The sequence below is a fragment of the Neoarius graeffei genome, chromosome 8 (genome assembly GCF_027579695.1).
Source record: "Neoarius graeffei isolate fNeoGra1 chromosome 8, fNeoGra1.pri, whole genome shotgun sequence".
NCBI classification, from domain to species: Eukaryota; Metazoa; Chordata; class Actinopteri; order Siluriformes; family Ariidae; genus Neoarius; species Neoarius graeffei.
In genome coordinates this window covers 69,016,569-69,034,308 of record NC_083576.1, presented here as the reverse complement: position 1 = coordinate 69,034,308, position 17,740 = coordinate 69,016,569, and the positions used below count along the sequence as shown (strand labels likewise).

The 17,740-nt window shown below is 44.8% G+C and overlaps 1 protein-coding gene across 1 annotated transcript in view; it reads left to right on the top strand.

The window, feature by feature from the left end:
- Positions 1–17,740, top strand: part of adam19b (ADAM metallopeptidase domain 19b) — a 71,191-nt gene that overhangs the window by 33,218 nt on the left and 20,233 nt on the right. The window contains exons 4-5 of the mRNA XM_060927008.1: positions 3,606–3,684; positions 5,311–5,387. Of these exons, the coding sequence (XP_060782991.1) occupies positions 3,606–3,684; positions 5,311–5,387 (156 nt within the window). The remainder of the gene's footprint in view (positions 1–3,605; positions 3,685–5,310; positions 5,388–17,740) is intronic.

Sequence of the window (17,740 nt, the reverse complement as noted above, 5' to 3'; positions counted from 1 at the left end):
AGGAAAAGCATAATGGAATCATTTACCAAAAACCCGTTTTGGAGCAATTGCGTCGGCCAAAAACAGCGCCCCCCATGGACGAAATTTCCCAAAATGTGGTATACATGACATGGGAGGTAGTAAGAGGGTGGCCGTGAAGTTTGACCAAATCTGAGGAGAGATTGGATTTTTTGCCCAAAAATAGCGCCCCCAGTGGCGAAAGTGCGCAAAATTTGGCGTATATGTCAGTAGAGCTATGAAGAGTTTGCCTATGAAGTTTGATGACAATTGAGTAAATAGAAGATGAGATATAGATTTTTGAAGAATAAATTTTTTGGTTTTTCCCATGTCAGTAGGTGGCGCTATTCTGTACATGAGCGATTATGAGTTGGAAAAATAAGTGTCTACAACAGCAACGTACTATCACAAGGTAGTGGTGTGAAGGAAAAGCATTATGGAATTATTTACCAAAAACCCGTTTTGGAGCAATTGCGTCGGCCAAAAACAGCGCCCCCCATGGACGAAAATTTCCAAAATGTGGTATACATGACATGGGAGGTAGTAAGAGGGTGGCCGTGAAGTGTGACCAAATTTGAGGAAAGATTGGAATTTTTGCCCAAAAATAGCGCCCCCAGTGGCGAAATATCACAGAAATTGGGTAACATGTCAGAAGCCCAATGAGTGATTTGCGTGTGAAGTATGAGCAGTTTTGAGCGATCAGAAGATTTGTTATGAATTTTTAAGCATGCAAAAGTTTGCATCGAAAATTGATTGACGTATAACTTCTGAACGGTTAATCCTACGTGAAACCTATTTAGTAACTTTTGTCAGCCATGTCTGTAGATGATGTGTATCAAGTTTGGTGACATTCCTATGAATGGTCTAGGAGGAGTTGCGCCGTCTTCGTGGCCATGCATTTCGCACAAAAGTGAAATTACCTCACTTCCTGTTGGGCGTGGCTAATGCATTGGCATTACATTTTTGTCCGGCTTAGTGAGATACATATGCGTTCCAAATGGCATGCCACTACTACAAACTACACGGCACCCAGGCACCTTAATGCGGGAGGCCAAAATCACAACGACTTAGGGGGCGCTATAGAGGCCCTGAGCCCCGGCCAAGTTTGGGCTTTTGGTTCTGAGTAGCGGTGGCAATTCTCGGAACTGGTGCCAAATTTGGTGCGTTTTCGCCCATGGCAAGCGCCCCGAAAATGGCCCAACAGCGGAGAAAAATAAAGAAGAAGAAGAAGAAGAAGACGGAAGAATAATAATAGTGAACTCTTACAAGAACAATAGGGCCTTCGCCCTATAGGGCTCGGGCCCTAATTAAAGCCGCAAGCGGCCTCGACGGGCCCTCGCGCCAGCGGCCAAGGGGGGCGGGGGCATGCGTCCCCGCGAAATACCTTCCACAGCTTCTTCGGCAAGAGACATTACCACAAGGTAGTGGTGTGAAGGAAAAGCATTATGGAATTATTTACCAAAAACCCGTGTTGGAGCAATTGCGTTGGCCAAAAACAGCGCCCCCCATGGACGAAAATTCCCAAAATGTGGTATACATGACATGGGAGGTAGTAAGAGGGTGGCCGTGAAGTTTGACCAAATTTGAGGAAAGAGTGGATTTTTTGCCCAAAAATAGCGCCCCCAGTGGCGAAATATCACAGAAATTGGGTAACATGTCAGAAGCCCAATGAGTGATTTGCGTGTGAAGTATGAGCAGTTTTGAGCAATTAGAAGATTTGTTATGAATTTTTAAGCATGTAAAATTTTGCAGTGAAAATTGATTGACGTATAACTTCTGAACGGTTAATGCTACGTGAAACGTATTTAGAAACTTTTGTCAGCCATGTCTGTAGATCATGTGTATCAATTTTGGTGACATTCCTATGAACGGTCTAGGAGGAGTTGCGCCGTGTTCATGGCCATGCATTTCGCACAAAAGTGAAATTACCTCACTTCCTCTTGGGCGTGGCTAATGCATTGGCATTACATTTTTGTCCGGCTTAGTGAGATACATATGCGTACCAAATGTTATGCCACTACTACAAACCACATGGCAACCAGGCACCTTAATGCGGGAGGCCAAAATCACAACGAGTTAGGGGGCGCTATAGAGGCCCTGAGGCCCGCCTGGATCTGGGCTTCTGGTTCTCAGTAGCAGTGGCAGTCTAAGAAAAAGGAGCCAAATTTCGTGCGTTGTCGACCATGGCAAGCGCCCCAATAAGGGTCTTGTAAAGAGTTTGCTTGGCAAGTTTGACAAATCAGAAGCTGCAATATCATTTTTGCCATAACCAGCACCCCCAGGGGCGAAAGTGCACAAAATTTGGCGTAGACGTCAGGTGAGCTATGAAGAGTTTGCGTATGAAGTTTGACGACAATTGAGTAAATAGAAGATGAGATATAGATTTTTGAAGAATAAATTTTTTGGTTTTTCCCATGTCAGTAGGTGGCGCTATGCTGTACATGAGCGATTATGAGTTGGAAAAATAAGTGTCTACAACAGCAACGTACTATCACAAGGAAGTGGTGTGAAGGAAAAGCATTATGGAATTATTTACCAAAAACCCGTTTTGGAGCAATAGCGTCGGCCAAAAACAGCGCCCCCCATGGACGAAAATTTCCAAAACGTGGAATACATGACATGGGAGGTAGTAAGAGGGTGGACGTGAAGTTTGACCAAAATTGAGGAAAGATTGGAATTTTTGCCCAAAAATAGCGCCCCCAGTGGCGAAATATCACAGAAATTGGGTAACATGTCAGAAGCCCAATGAGTGATTAGCGTGTGAAGTATGAGAAGTTTTGAGCAATCAGAAGATTTGTTATGAATTTTTAAGCATGTAAAATTTTGCATCGAAAATTGATTGACGTATAACTTCTGAACGCTTAATCCAACGTGAAACGTATTTAGTAACTTTTGTCAGCCATGTCTGTAGATGATGTGTATCAATTTTGGTGACATTCCTATGAACGGTCTAGGAGGAGTTGCGCCGTCTTCGTGGCCATGCATTTCGCACAAAAGTGAAATTACCTCACTTCCTGTTGGGCGTGGCTAATGCATTGGCATGACATTTTTGTCCGGCTTAGTGAGACACATATGCGTACCAAATTGCAAGCCACTACTACAAACTACATGGCAACCAGGCACCTTAATGCGGGAGGCCAAAATCACAACGACTTAGGGGGCGCTATGGAGGCCCTGAGCCCCGGCCAAGTTTGGGCTTCTGGTTCTGAGTAGCGGTGGCAATTCTCGGAACTGGTGCCAAATTTCGTGCGTTTTCGCCCATGGCAAGCGCCCCGAAAATGGCCCAACAGCGGAGAAAAATAAAGAAGAAGAAGAAGAAGACGGAAGAATAATAATAGTGAACTCTTACAAGAACAATAGGGCCTTCGCCCATAGGGCTCGGGCCCTAATAATAGTGAACTCTTACAAGAACAATAGGGCCTTCGCCCAGTAGGGCTCGGGCCCTAAATATAAACAACCTTGTTGTCTTTATATGGCAAGAGTTGACTATGGTCTGTAAAGTCTGTCATCATATGAGCAATGCCGAGAATAAAGATTAGGTCATTAGTTCTTGTTTTTAAACCATAGTATTCATCCAAATTTTCTGCTTTATCTTTCTTTTTTTCCAGAGAGCTCTTGGCCACGAACTATCAAGAGATATGGTACAATCCAAATGGTTCACGCTATTTCTCTAAGCGATCCATTAGGGTGAGTCCATTCTACACACAGCATCGGAAATACACATACATCTGTTCAGTGTGTACAGTAGTGCTTGAAAGTTTGTGAAACCTTTAGAATTAGAATTAGTTCTCCCCGTGTCCGCGTGGGTTTCCTCCGGGTGCTCCGGTTTCCCCCACAGTCCAAAGACATGCAGGTTAGGTTAACTGGTGACTCTAAATTGACTGTAGGTGTGAGTGTGAATGGTTGTCTGTGTCTATGTGTCAGCCCTGTGATGACCTAGCGACTTGTCCAGGATGTACCCCGCCTTTCACCTGTAGTCAGCTGGGATAGGCTCCAGCTTGCCTGCGACCCTGTAGAACAGGATAAAGCGGCTAGAGATGATGAGATGAGATGAGATCATTGCCATGCAACAAACTATGATGCATCGCTAAGCTTTTCCAAAGAAGTGGAAGTCACTACCATGTTAGCCAAATTCTGACACCTAGAAATTATCACTAGATTTAAACAGCTCATTACTGGACAGAAAAAAAATGTTGGGTTGTTTTCTGAATGGGAGCCACCCACAGATCAAACTAATTATAAAGCAAGCAGCATACAGTATTTTGAATCATCATCGTCATGGTTGTCATTGCTGAACCCAGTCCAGGCTTGAGGCGAACCATGTTTGGTTGACTTGGCCAGAATTGCAGCAGTAGGGTGGCCAGTTCTTTTCTGCTCACTCTCACACACATTCACACCTATGGGCAATGTACACTACCGTTCAAAAGTTTGGGGTCACTTTGAAATGTCCTTATTTTTGAAAGAAAAGCACTGTTCTTTTCAATGAAGATCACTTTAAACTAATCAGAAATCCACTCTATACATTGCTAATGTGGTAAATGACTATTCTAGCTGCAAATGTCTGGTTTTTGGTGCAATATCTCCATAGGTGTATAGAGGCCCATTTCCAGCAACTCTCACTCCAGTGTTCTAATGGTACAATGGGTTTGCTCATTGCCTCAGAAGGCTAATGGATGATTAGAAAACCCTTGTACAATCATGTTAGCACAGCTGAAAACAGTTGAGCTCTTTAGAGAAGCTATAAAACTGACCTTCCTTTGAGCAGATTGAGTTTCTGGAGCATCACATTTGTGGGGTCGATTAAATGCTCAAAATGGCCAGAAAAATGTCTTGACTATATTTTCTATTCATTTTACAACTTATGGTGGTAAATAAAAGTGTGACTTTTCATGGAAAACACAAAATTGTCTGGGTGACCCCAAACTTTTGAACGGTAGTGTAGAGTAGCCAGTTAACCTAACTGCATGTCTTTGGACTGTGGGGGAAACCAGAGCACCCAGAGGAAACCTTCACAGACACGGGGAGAACATGCAAACTCCACACAGAAAGGCCCTCATCGGCCACTGGGCTCAAACCCAGAAACTCAAAACATTATAACCCCTTAAAGTCACAGCTTGATATTCGGTCATTTAACTTAAATTATATAATTCAGCAACTATTTAGAATCATACAGCAGCTATAATGAAACTAATAGGAAAGGTTTATAGTCACGAAAGTGAGGAATGTTAGTCTGAACCCAGCATCTGGTCGTCAGAGTTTAAATCAGAGGCCGAACTGAACCTACAAGACACTGCTGCGTGTGTTTGTTTTCAGGATCATTGTTATTATCATGGCACAGTGAGAGGAACAGAGGACTCCAGCGTTGTTCTCAGCACCTGTTCTGGACTCAGGTAAGAACAAAAGTAACTGTCATGTCCTCACAAAACACTGCTTCAACACGTAAATTCCTCCCTCCTGTAACTGCATGCATTTCTTACTGGTTTTAATGCAGCTACTGAGAGTAAGTATTCAGAGTAAGTATTGAGCAGTAAGCCTTGTGAATAATGAATGTGAATAATTGAACAATGCAGTCGGGTTGTCAGGTGTCAATGTTCACATAAACATAAGGAAATGACTCATTCCTCATTTTAAGAATAGAGTGGGAGCCACCCACATGTATAGTGATGCAACCATGTATTATGCATTGACGTGCATCTCTTCAGAAGATCTGATCTTTCTCTATATAGCACAGCTGGGTTAACCACGCTGGCCACAATTTGAAGATACAAAAATTCCCATGCTAGTTAATGAATGGTTAAAAAAATTCCAGGAAGAAGGTGGGTTCAGGTCCGTGTGCCTAAAAATCATATAGCTACACCAACAAGCCAGCTTAGTAATGTAACAACAATTAATGTGTTACAGATAAATGAGTGAATCAGTGTTAACGCTCAGGTTTTCGCTCCCGTTAAATCATATTCAAAAGTCCACTTTCTACTGATAGAAACTACTAGTCTGGCTAACGCGACTTCAAAGCTCTACGAGCTATTGGTCTGGCCAAGATATTCAGCCCAACCGTTTCCCAGAGCCTGTGGTTGACCCGCCTCCCTGAAATGCCTCAGTTTGCTACTGGTCGAAGCCAGAAAAGGCTGTGACGAAGCTTAAACCAATCACATCACTCTTTCCTCTGACGTATGTGACGCGACGATAGGATTCTCGCTGAGCCCCATTGATTTGGCTACTAGCAGGGCTAACTGGTAGATTAAACTCTTACCGAAGCCAGTCGGGAGCAAGGCGAAAACGTCCTTCCTTTCAATAAATACCTCCAGGGCTGCTCTTTGCTCCGTTTTCAATGAGAACTTCCTGTTGAATGCTTTCAATACAGCATGATTCTGTAAACAATCTATGGCTTCCGGTCGCAGTTCTACTACGTCACTGCCTTGAACACGCCTCTACCCAGGGCCGTTGGAGATGCTCAAAGTTGATTAGCTCCCGATTTTTCCGGAGCTTGGAAGAGCTGAAGATAGCTTGCCTGGCCAGACTAAGCTCGCAACAGGCCCTCGTGTTGCGTCACGCTTAGGATGGGCGGGCCCAGGCTAAGAAACTACACCATCAAATGCTCCAAATTACACCTCGATGTGAAAATGTCATAGCTGGAATACAACATACAATACATCATAAGTGATATAATGTTAATTATTCTATCCGCATTCACTGGACATGAACAATCATGTGCTCTGATTGGCTACTCTACTACTAGGCTATCAGCTCATATACTGTGAGTAGAGAAAAACAAAATGGCGGAGCATTTTGCTGAACCGACCGAGGACGAAATAAAAACTCTACTTGAAAACAAAACCCCAAAAAATACAAAAAAAAAAGCAATAAAATATGGAATGAAAGTATTTGGTGGAAAGAACGTATCTTTTTTAAATTTTTCAGGAATTATTATTATAGCATTTTTCACAAATTGCTACTGCTATTTCACCAGTTTGTTTACATTCTTCATCTTTAAGCATTAAAATTTGTTGAATTTTATTAGACTGGTTCAAAAGCTCAAAGAAGTTTGAAAATTGCACAACTGAAATGTCGAAGGAAGAATTAAATAAATGTCTAAAACAGAGGTCTGCGCGGGACAGAATTTTCAGTCCCGCTCCCGCATTGTGCAGTCCCGGTCCCGCCCACTCCCGCAAAGAATTATGATTTTCAGTCCCGCTCCCGCCCGCGCCTGCCATATTTTGTTCCGCTCCCGCCCGCAAATCCCGCATGATGCAGACGTTCGCATTATTTCTCACGAAAGTTCTTGTCATTGGCTTGGGGAATTAAACATGCTGAGCTTAGCTGTGCTCTCCAATGACCGATCCTTCACCTAGCGCACGTAGCGAGGGTGCGCGTTGCCAGGCGGCATGCGCAGCTGAGGCTTTACAGAGATACCCAACACACCTACCAAAATCTACAGTGGATATTAAGAATATTGTACATTGCACATAGCTTATATGTCACTCCTCACATTTACATTCTAGGAAATACAAGTAGGCCTATAAGAAATTAATATAATTTAAAGACACAGCGTGATGGTGCCCCGCCCCCTACTTTGAGTGGATTTGAGCATAAATATCTACAGCTCACGTTCAGTGCAGTAATTTATAAATTTTATTTTAAACACATTTTTAGTTAGCGGGACTGCAGCTTATCACCTCTCCTGCCCGCTCCCGCATTGTGCACTCCCCCTCCCGCCCGCGCCCGCAATGAGCTTTCAAAATTTGTCCCGCGCCACACTGCTTTGCGTCAGGTCCCGCGGGACTCCCGCGGGAGTGCAGGGCTCTAGTCTAAAGCTATTCTATACCTCGGCAAGACAGCATTTTCTACAACAACAACAAAAAAACCCCGACTAAAGTCAATTTGTGCAGCCATCGATAGGTTTTTAAGAAGTCAGCATAAGTGGAAATTATTTTGTGTGACATTTTGTATAAAGTTTCTATTTATCAAATTTGCAAAAAAAATGCTCTGTTTCTCAAAATACAGTGAATGTGCATATTATAAAACAATTATTCCACTCAATCTCCTCGTACATGGCTTATAGCCAACTCGGTGCTATGCACTTCATCAGCTGTCAGCTCATGTACAACTCGATTTCGTGGAATAACTGTTCAGTATCAAGAAGTGCAAAACCTTGTGCAACTATCATGACACGTCTGTAGTTTTTTGAAGAAGAAAATAAAGAACTTAGAAGAAGGCTTTACCATACTGGTCACATAGACAGCTAAACATTATCACTAGAACTAAACGGTTCATTCCTGGAAACCAAAAAAGAAGTGGACTTGTTGCATTATTTTAAAACCCTGAACTCCTGCAAAGGCAGAAATTTCAAAAGCCACAGCTAAATAGTAATATCTCTGGCAGGGAAAGAAAAAAAGGAAGCACAACTTTATTCATCACACACTTGTGAAATTCCTCTCTGCATTTAACCCATCTGAAGCAGTGAACACACACATATCCAGAGCAGTGGGCAGCCATGCTAACAGCGCCCAAGGAGCAGTTGAGAGTTAGGCGCCTCGCTCAAGGCCATCCCATATTAACCTAACCGCATGTCTTTAGACTGTGGGGAAACTGGAGTACCTGTCAAGGACCAGACAGGAGAGGAGATCAAATGCACTCAAACCACAGTTTAATAATGGGGAAAAGGGAGTTGGGAGAATGTGTGTGAAGTTCAGTGGCAGGAGGACTGAGAGGCAGGGATGGCTGGTGGGAGCATGGTGGTGACGTCTGAGGTCTCCCATCCAAGTACTGACCAGGCCCAGCCCTGCTTAGCTTCTGAGATCAGCCGTTGTCAGAGAGGTGTGGCTGTAGGCTGACAGCACTTGGGTTTCAGGCAGTCTCCCAGCAGTAGTCCCTCAGCAAGCTGGAGCTCAGGCGAAGGTACAGGAGAGGCAGGCAAGAGGCAGAGTCGACAGGACAGAAGGCAGATCAGGTTACCGGGGCTGGAGAGCAGACAGAGTCAGACAGAACAGAATATCATCAGGAGTCAGAGTAGTAGGAATACAGAGCAGGTTATCACGCTGGAAGTTGCAGCTTAAATACACACGGGGGGAAGCAGGTGATCGGCAACAGCCAATGACAGTTAATAAGAGGAAGTGAGAGCGGGCGTGGCCGGTAATGCTGAGTGGAGATGTTACTTGAAGAGAGAAGCCCACAGATAGGACCATGACAGTACCCGGAAGAAACCCACGCAGACACAGGGAGAACATGCAAACTCCACACAGAAAGACCCTCGCCAGCCGCTGGGCTCGAACCCAGAACCTTCTTTCTGTGAGGCGACCATGCTAACCACTTACACCACCATGCAAGAGGAGAGGAAAGGAAGAGAATGAAGTGATGTGAAGCATTTGGTAGATTGAATAACAGTTATTTGGGTATATAATCGATAGCACTTTTGGAGTACATTATCTTTTTTATTATTGTAATAATCACAGACATTTACTATAGCACATTTACTGTTACTCTAAGGTCACACCAGGGTTAATATAGTTAATGAAAACTAAGACTGAAACTATAACTAGTAGTGAAAAAATAATTTTGTGAACTGAAATAAAAATAACAATGACAGTTTTTACAAACTAAATGAAAAACTAAATAATTAACAACGTAACGGGCGGCACGGTGGTGTAGTGGTTAGCGCTATCGCCTCACAGCAAGAAGGTCCGGGTTCGAGCCCCGTGGCCGGCGAGGGCCTTTCTGTGCGGAGTTTGCATGTTCTCCCCGTGTCCGCGTGGGTTTCCTCCGGGTGCTCCGGTTTCCCCCACAGTCCAAAGACATGCAGGTTAGGTTAACTGGTGACTCTAAATTGACCGTAGGTGTGAATGTGAGTGTGAATGGTTGTCTGTGTCTATGTGTCAGCCCTGTGATGACCTGGCGACTTGTCCAGGGTGTACCCCGCCTTTCGCCCGTAGTCAGCTGGGATAGGCTCCAGCTTGCCCGCGACCCTGTAGAACAGGATAAAGCGGCTAGAGATGATGAGATGAACAACATAACACGAACTAAAACAAAATCAAATTGCAGGTAAAATTGGCTTTGTTTTGATTTTCGTTTCATTTTCAATCTCGTGACAGTAACAGACTAGTTCCAGAAGGTGGGAACAATGCCGGCTGCCATAAAACTCAGATGAAGAAGAAGACACTTGCTGTGCAATACCTGAAAAACAAAAACTAGCACTAAAACTAAATAAAAACTAAACTAAAACTAGTCAATTCTTCAGAATGAAGCTAAAACTAAAACTACTGATGTACTTGAAAACTAGTTAAAACTAGACTGAAATTCAAAAGAAATAAACTTTGTCAACTTTGAATTGTTTCCTTGGCTGTTTGCTGAGTGTTCAACAGAACTTCAACAGAACATTGCACTGTGTTATTCTGTCACTTTTTGGAAGTTCAGCACTTCTTGTACCTGACTTTTGCTATGTTGCATTATATTATAGGCATTTAGCAGACGCTCTTATCCAGAGCAATGTACAACATACCCAGAGCAGCCTGGGGAGCAGTTGGGGGTTAGGTGCCTTGCTCAAGGGCACTTCAGCCATTCCTGCTGCTCCAGGGAATCAAACCGGCAACCTTTTGGTCCCAGAGCTGCTTCTCTAACCATTAGGCTTCCCCTGGATAAGAGTGTCTGCTCAATGCCATGTAATGTCATAATGTAATATAACAAACTGAAAGACTAAATACAAATAAAAACTCGTGAAAATCTCAAAACTATAATAACTCTGGTTCACACTAATGAGGTACAAGTCACTTGTGTCGCTTGTGGCTATGTAGCAACCAATACTGTTACCTATGTCCATTGTTTTTTTTGTTTTTTTTCCCCCATTCTAATAAGAAATGACAGGAGACAAAATATATAGCCTACATCCCACTATATAATTTACACTTATACACACCACTTTCGTCTCATCTCGTCTTCTTCCACTTTATCCGGGGCCGGGTTGCGGAGGCAGCAGTCTGAGCATGGAAGCCCAAACTTCCCTTTCCCCAGACACCTCGGCCAGCTCCTTGGGAAGAACACCGAGGCGTTCCCAGGCCAGTCGAGAGACATAGTCCCTCCAGCATGTCCTGGGTCTTCCCCGGGGCCTCCTCCCGGGGGGACATGCCTGGAACACCTCCCCAGGGAGGCGTCCAGGAGGCATCCGAAAAAGATGCCCGAGCCACCTCAGCTGATTCCTCTCGATGTGGAGGAGCAGCGGCTCTACTCCGAGCTCCTCCCGAGTGACTGTGCTTCTCATCCTATCTCTAAGGGAGCGCCCAGCCACCCTGCGAAGGAAACTCATTTCGGCCGCTTGTATCCGCGATCTTGTTCTTTCGGTCATTACCCAAAGCTCGTGACCATAGATGAGAGTCGGAACGTAGATCGACCGGTAAATTGAGAGCTTTGCCTTTTGGCTCAACTCCTTCTTTGCCACGACAGACCGGTAAAGCGACCGCATCACTGCGGAGGCTGCACCGATCCGCCTGTCGATCTCACGCTCCATCCTTCCCTCACTCGTGAACAAGATCCCAAGATACTTAAACTCCTCCACTTGAGGCAGGACTTCTCCACCAACCTGGAGAGGGCAAGCCACCCTTTTCCAGTCGAGAACCATGGCCTCGGACTTGGAGGTGCTGATTCTCATCCCAGCCGCTTCAGACTCGACTGCAAACCGCCCCAGTGCATGCTGAAGGTCCTGGTTTGAAGAAGCCAACAGGACAACATCATCCGCAAAAAGCAGAGATGAAATCCTGTGGTTTCCAAACAGGATTCCTTCCGGCCCCTGGCTGCGCCTAGAAATTCTGTCCATAAAAATTATGAACAGAACCAGTGACAAAGGGCAGCCCTGCCGGAGTCCAACATGCACTGGGAACAGGTCTGACTTACTGCCGTCAATGCGAACCAGACTCCTGCTCCATTCGTACAGGGACCGGACAGCCCTTAGTAAAGAGCCCCGAACCCCATACTCCCGAAGCACCCCCCACAGAATACCACAAGGGACACGGTCGAATGCCTTCTCCAGATCCACAAAGCACATGTGGACTGGTTGGGCAAACTCCCATGAACCCTCGAGCACCCTATGAAGGGTATAGAGCTGGTCCAGTGTTCCACGACCAGGACAAAAACCGCACTGTTCCTCCTGGATCCGAGGTTCGACTATTGGTCGAATTCTCCTCTCCAGTACCCTGGAGTAAACCTTCCCCAGGAGGCTGAGAAGTGTGATTCCCCTATAATTGTAGCACACTCTCCAGTCCCCTTTCTTAAAAAGAGGGACCACCACCCCAGTCTGCCACTCCAGAGGCACTGTCCCCGACCGCCACGCGATGTTGCAGAGGTGTGTCAACCAAGACAGCCCCACAACATCCAGAGACTTGAGATACTCAGGGCGGATCTCATCCACCCCTGGTGCCTTGCCACCGAGGAGCTTGCAAACCACCTCAGTGACTTCGGCTTGGGTAATGGACGAGTCCACCTCTGAGTCATCAGCCTCAGTCTCCTCAATGGAAGACATGACGGTGGGATTGAGGAGATCCTCAAAGTATTCCTTCCACCGCCCGACAATGTCCCCAGTCGAGGTCAACAGCTCCCCACCCGCACTGTAAACAATGTTGGCAGAGTACTGCTTCCCCCTCCTGAGGCGCTGGACAGTTTGCCAGAATTTCTTCGAGGCCGACCGATAGTCCTTCTTCATGGCCTCCCCGAACTCCTCCCAGTTCCGAGTTTTTGCCTCCGCAACTGCCCGAGCTGCGGCACGCCTGACCTGCCGATACCCATCAGCTGCCTCAGGAGTCCTGGAGGTCAACATGGCCCGATAGGACTCCTTCTTCAGCTTGACGGCATCCCTTACTTCTGGTGTCCACCACTGGGTTCGGGGATTGCCGCCACGACAGGCACCGGAGACCTTGCGGCCACAGCTCCGAACAGCTGCGTCTACAATGGAGGTAGAGAACATGGTCCACTCAGACTCAATGTCCCTCGCCTCCCTCGGCAGTTCCCCTCCTAGAACTGCCACCTTATTGTGGTGGAGGGGTTTGTGTGCTTGAATGATCCTAGGAGCTATGTTGTCGGGGGCATTACGCCCCTGTCAGGGTCTCCCAAGGCAGACAGGTCCTAGGTGACAGGCCAGACCAAGAGCAGTTCACCAAAACCCTTATAGAGAATAAATCAAGGACCGTGACGTCGCCCGGTATGGCGCAGCCGGGGCCCCATCCTGGAGCCAGGCCCGGGGTTGGGGCTCGTATGCGAGCGCTTGGTGGCCGGGCCTTTGCCCATGGGGCCCGGCCGGGCTCAGCCCGAAGAGGTGACATGGGCCCGACCTCCTGTGGGTTCACCACCCACAGAGGTAGCCGTAGGGGGCCGGTGCAGTGTGGATTGGGCGGCAGTCGAAGGCAGGGGCCTCGACGACCTGATCCCCGGACACAGCGGCTAGCTGTTGGGACACCACTTTAGTTTAAAATGTATTTCTGTTTGAATTACATATTATGTGCTGTACTACCTTTGCAGTTCACAGATTAGCTACTGTACTAGTTACATTCGCTCACCAGAAGCATCACTGATCTCTTCAACTTCCTTCCTACCATTATTTTTCTTTGAGAGGTTGACTGCAACCGCTGTTATAAGTTTTCCTTGTATTATTGTGAGTCAGAGAGTAAATTGGAACAAACTGCCAGTAGGAACTAAAATTGTGTAAGTGGAAATGAAGAAATGTTAGATCACACACACAAGCTTTGGACTGAGGTATCATTTGAGTCAGTCATTTGGATTTGTCTCTACTGTGTCTTACCAAATTTGCATAGCATTGAGAAAATCGCTATTTGCAATGATTGCTGAAATTGGGACTCCATGTCACGTACATAGTGTAATATTTACCTGTCGCTTTGTTGCTTGTGAGTGTGAACTTAGATTTAGGATTGCCAACTGATTGTGAATATGTTTGTCAAGTCAAGTCAAGTTTATTTGTATAGCGCTTTTAACAATAAACATTGTCGCAAAGCAGCTTTACAGAATTTGAATGACTTATAATATGAGCTAATTTTATCCCTAATCTATCCCCAATGATCAAGCCTGTGGCGATGGTGGCAAGGAAAAACTCCCTCAGACGACATGAGGAAGAAACCTCGAGAGGAACCAGACTCAAAAGGGAACCCATCCTCATTTGGGCAACAACAGACAACATGATTATAACATTAACAGTCCTAACATAAAGTCAGCTTCGTTTATGCTATAAACCCCCCACCGACGGAAACCCGAGCGCAAAATCGTTCACGACAACCGCAGTCCCGAAGTCAGCAAGTCAACTGCAGTCCTAAAGTCAGCAAGTCAACTGCAGTCCCCAGCCACAAAAACACCACTGCAAGAGTCCAGAGCGTTCTCCAGGCGCGACCCCCGACTGTCCACATGGGGCCGGCCTCCACAGGAGCGATGTGATGAGACTCCAACCAGACACAGGGCACCAGGATGGATCAGGCAGGTCAGAGGAGCAGAAGAGGTCAGCATCTCGATCCCAGGACTGACATGTAACTCAGAGGGACAGATTTGGGGGGGGGGAACAAAACAGGTGAATGCATTTGTGAATGCATGTATTTGTTTGTTTTGCGTAAATTAGAATTATACATAGTGGTAAATTAGAATTAATTCCTCTTCCAGAATAGGAAAAAACAAGTCATTTCTGCCCAAATCCTATCCTGAACTGATCAGTGTTATAGTCGAGTCACTAAACCTCAAGTCCGAGTCCAGTCTTGAGTCCCAGTGTTCGAGTCTGAATCAAGTCCAAGTCATTAAAGAAAATTTTGAATCGAGTCGGAGTCAAGTCCACTACTGATCTGAGTTGAGTCTGACACAAGCCCCACCCACTATCAGCAGGGCAAATAACATGAGAGAGGGTTAACACTTGCTAGTTCATCAGTCAGCAACCCCCGCTACCAACAGAGCAATGAACATAGCGTGTCATTCACTTCTCTGGGCGGAGTCTTGCCAAATGACGATTGAAGTTTGAGGTTGTCCCCGTCGTCTCCTCAGTAGTTCTTCTACATATGGAACACACAGCAGTGCATTTTTTCCCACTACATGAGAAATCTGTATCAGCAAAGCGGACAATCCTAGGGGCGTTCTCTCCAGGCATTTTAGCGCCGTTAACGTTAGTTTGTTCCTGAACATTCTCTTGCACAAAATTAGTATAAAAATTAATGTAGATATAAATATAAATATCTTATGCCAGCCCTGTGATGACCTGGCGACTTGTCCAGGGTGTACCCCGCCTTTCGCCCATAGTCAGCTGAGATAGACTCCAGCTTGCCTGCGACCCTGTAGAACAGGATAAAGCGGCTACAGATAATGAGATGAGATGAGATATCTTATGCCAAATGATTATGGCATGTTACAAAAAATAAAGAAAAAATCCAAATCTGAGTCTCCAATTTACGAGTCCGAATGCAGTTAATGCACGAGTCCGAGTCCAAGTATGAATCATCAGTGCTCAAGTCCAAGTCAAGTCATGAGTCCTTGAAATTAGGGCATGAGTCGGATTCGAGTCCGAGTCCTGGACTCGAGTATTACAAGCCTGGAACTGATCCATGAAAGTTTCAAACTCATGTTTGTGTAGTAACATTTGGAGTAGAATTTTCTAATAGCTATACTTGTGTAGTTTATACCCCCACACACACACGAGGCCATTTTAGGAGCGTGATGTAGGAATCTTGTCTATGTGCTTTCCATAAAAGTTACTTAAAAGTGAGCTTTGAGAAAACAGACTTCCTGTTTATATTGAAATGAATGTGTGTGGTATTCACACATAATCTACTGGCTAGAGATTCGCCTGAAAAGTCACTTGAGCGTCACGTGAATATAATTCTAGTGCATATTCAGTGCATGACTGAATGGTCATGTTACTTGTTTTGGATGAGCCCAAAGCAATGTGAAAATGGTGCAGTAAATCTTCCACGGCTGCAATATCAGCGGTATGCAGTGTTTCTGGGTCACCCCAGTTCTTAGTTCACTGAGTTCAGCGAAGGCAAGCAGAGCTGGATCTCTGGGCTCTGAGTGGGATGACACGGCATGTATGGAGTGTTGTTTCATGCTGTGTGTGATGGGGAGAGTCCATTTCCTGCCTGTGTTAGTCAGAGGACTGCATTGTGGAACATCAGAGTCTCAGTACCACTTCGGACAGTGCGGGTTGAATAAATTTACAAATTAATGGGCAACTTCTGGAACAGAGCCGATGGCACTGCCCTTGACATTGTTTCCAGAATCTCAAGTTACTGATTATTACGCATGCACGCACAGATGTGCGTGTGTACACACACACACACACACACACACACACACACACACACACACAGACAAGACTCCAGAATGCCTTTTGCAGCTGCAAACTATACCTCAATTTAAAAAAAAAATCTCAGATGTGCATGTACAGTACATATTTCTGTATTTATCTGTAATTGTGCATGTTTTATCGATTTTTTTTTTTTTAATCCTTTATAATTTTCACATTGCTTCCCTGCTATCCGTGAATGTAACTTTTTCTTGCTGGATAGCGTACAATTAGCAGTATTTTGTTTATGCGTGTGTGTGTGTGTGTGTGCGCGCCGTCCAAGGACTGGACATCTGCAAGTTTTTGGTTGTTTTTTTTTCGATTTGTATTATTCTGTTTTGGTGTATGTGTTTGTGTGTGTCTGCGCATCTGTTTGTCCATATGTGTGGGTTGGGAACTGCTAAAATCACACACTTGTAGATATTGGAAGCAATGCCATCTTTTTTGTTCCAAGTGACTCTGGATTATTTGGCCATTAAAGGAAATTCATCCTCCTGCTGCTCCCACTCATCCGGGTCTATGTAAAAAAAAAATAGTGATTAAGTTATTAATTGATTTTTCTCTTAATGTACCTTTTGCGAAGTTAAAAAGCAACATCTTGCTTTAAGAGCTAATTATCTAATGGAGTTATAATGACTCTAGGGCTGAAATCACTAAGTGTCAGCACAGACCTGGCTCACATCCAGACCTTTCATTTATATATAATCATTCATCTTTAGTAACTGCTTTATGCTAATCACAGTCACGGTGGATCCGGGGCCTGTCCTGAGTACAAGGCAGCAATACACTGTGGATGGAGTGCGCAATGCACACACACACACACACACACACAAACACATTTGCATACAAATTTATACCTAGAAGCAATTCTTTGAGTAGCCAATCCATGTAGCAGCATGTTTTTGGCATGTGGAAGGTCACTAGAGAACCTAGAGGAAACCCGTGTGGACAAGGAGAGAGCTATAAAGTGGAAACCCTATCCACTATGCCATTGGGCTTTCTTATATACAAACCCCATTTCCAGAAAAGTTCAGATATTTTCCAAAATGCAATAAATACAAAAATCTGTGATTTGTTAATTAATTTAAAAACAATAACTAGCGATATCATAAACTGACGTTTCGACGTCACTGACATCATCATCATCATCAGACCAGAATAAACAGTGTTTAAATAAATGATTAAGAGTCAGTTCAAGATTTTATAAAGTCCCAAGAAAGTGCATCTGCGCTCGTACAGAATCAGATTGGATGTTTCATATTGGATTCCGTACGTGCTAAGGTTTTTACTTGCTGCACTTTTTGGGACTTTATAAAAGCTTAAACTGACTCTTAATCACTTACTTAAACACTGTTTGTTTTGCTCTGATGATGATGTCAGTGACGTCGAAACGTCAGTTTATGATATCGCTAGTTTTTATTATTAAATATATAACAAAAG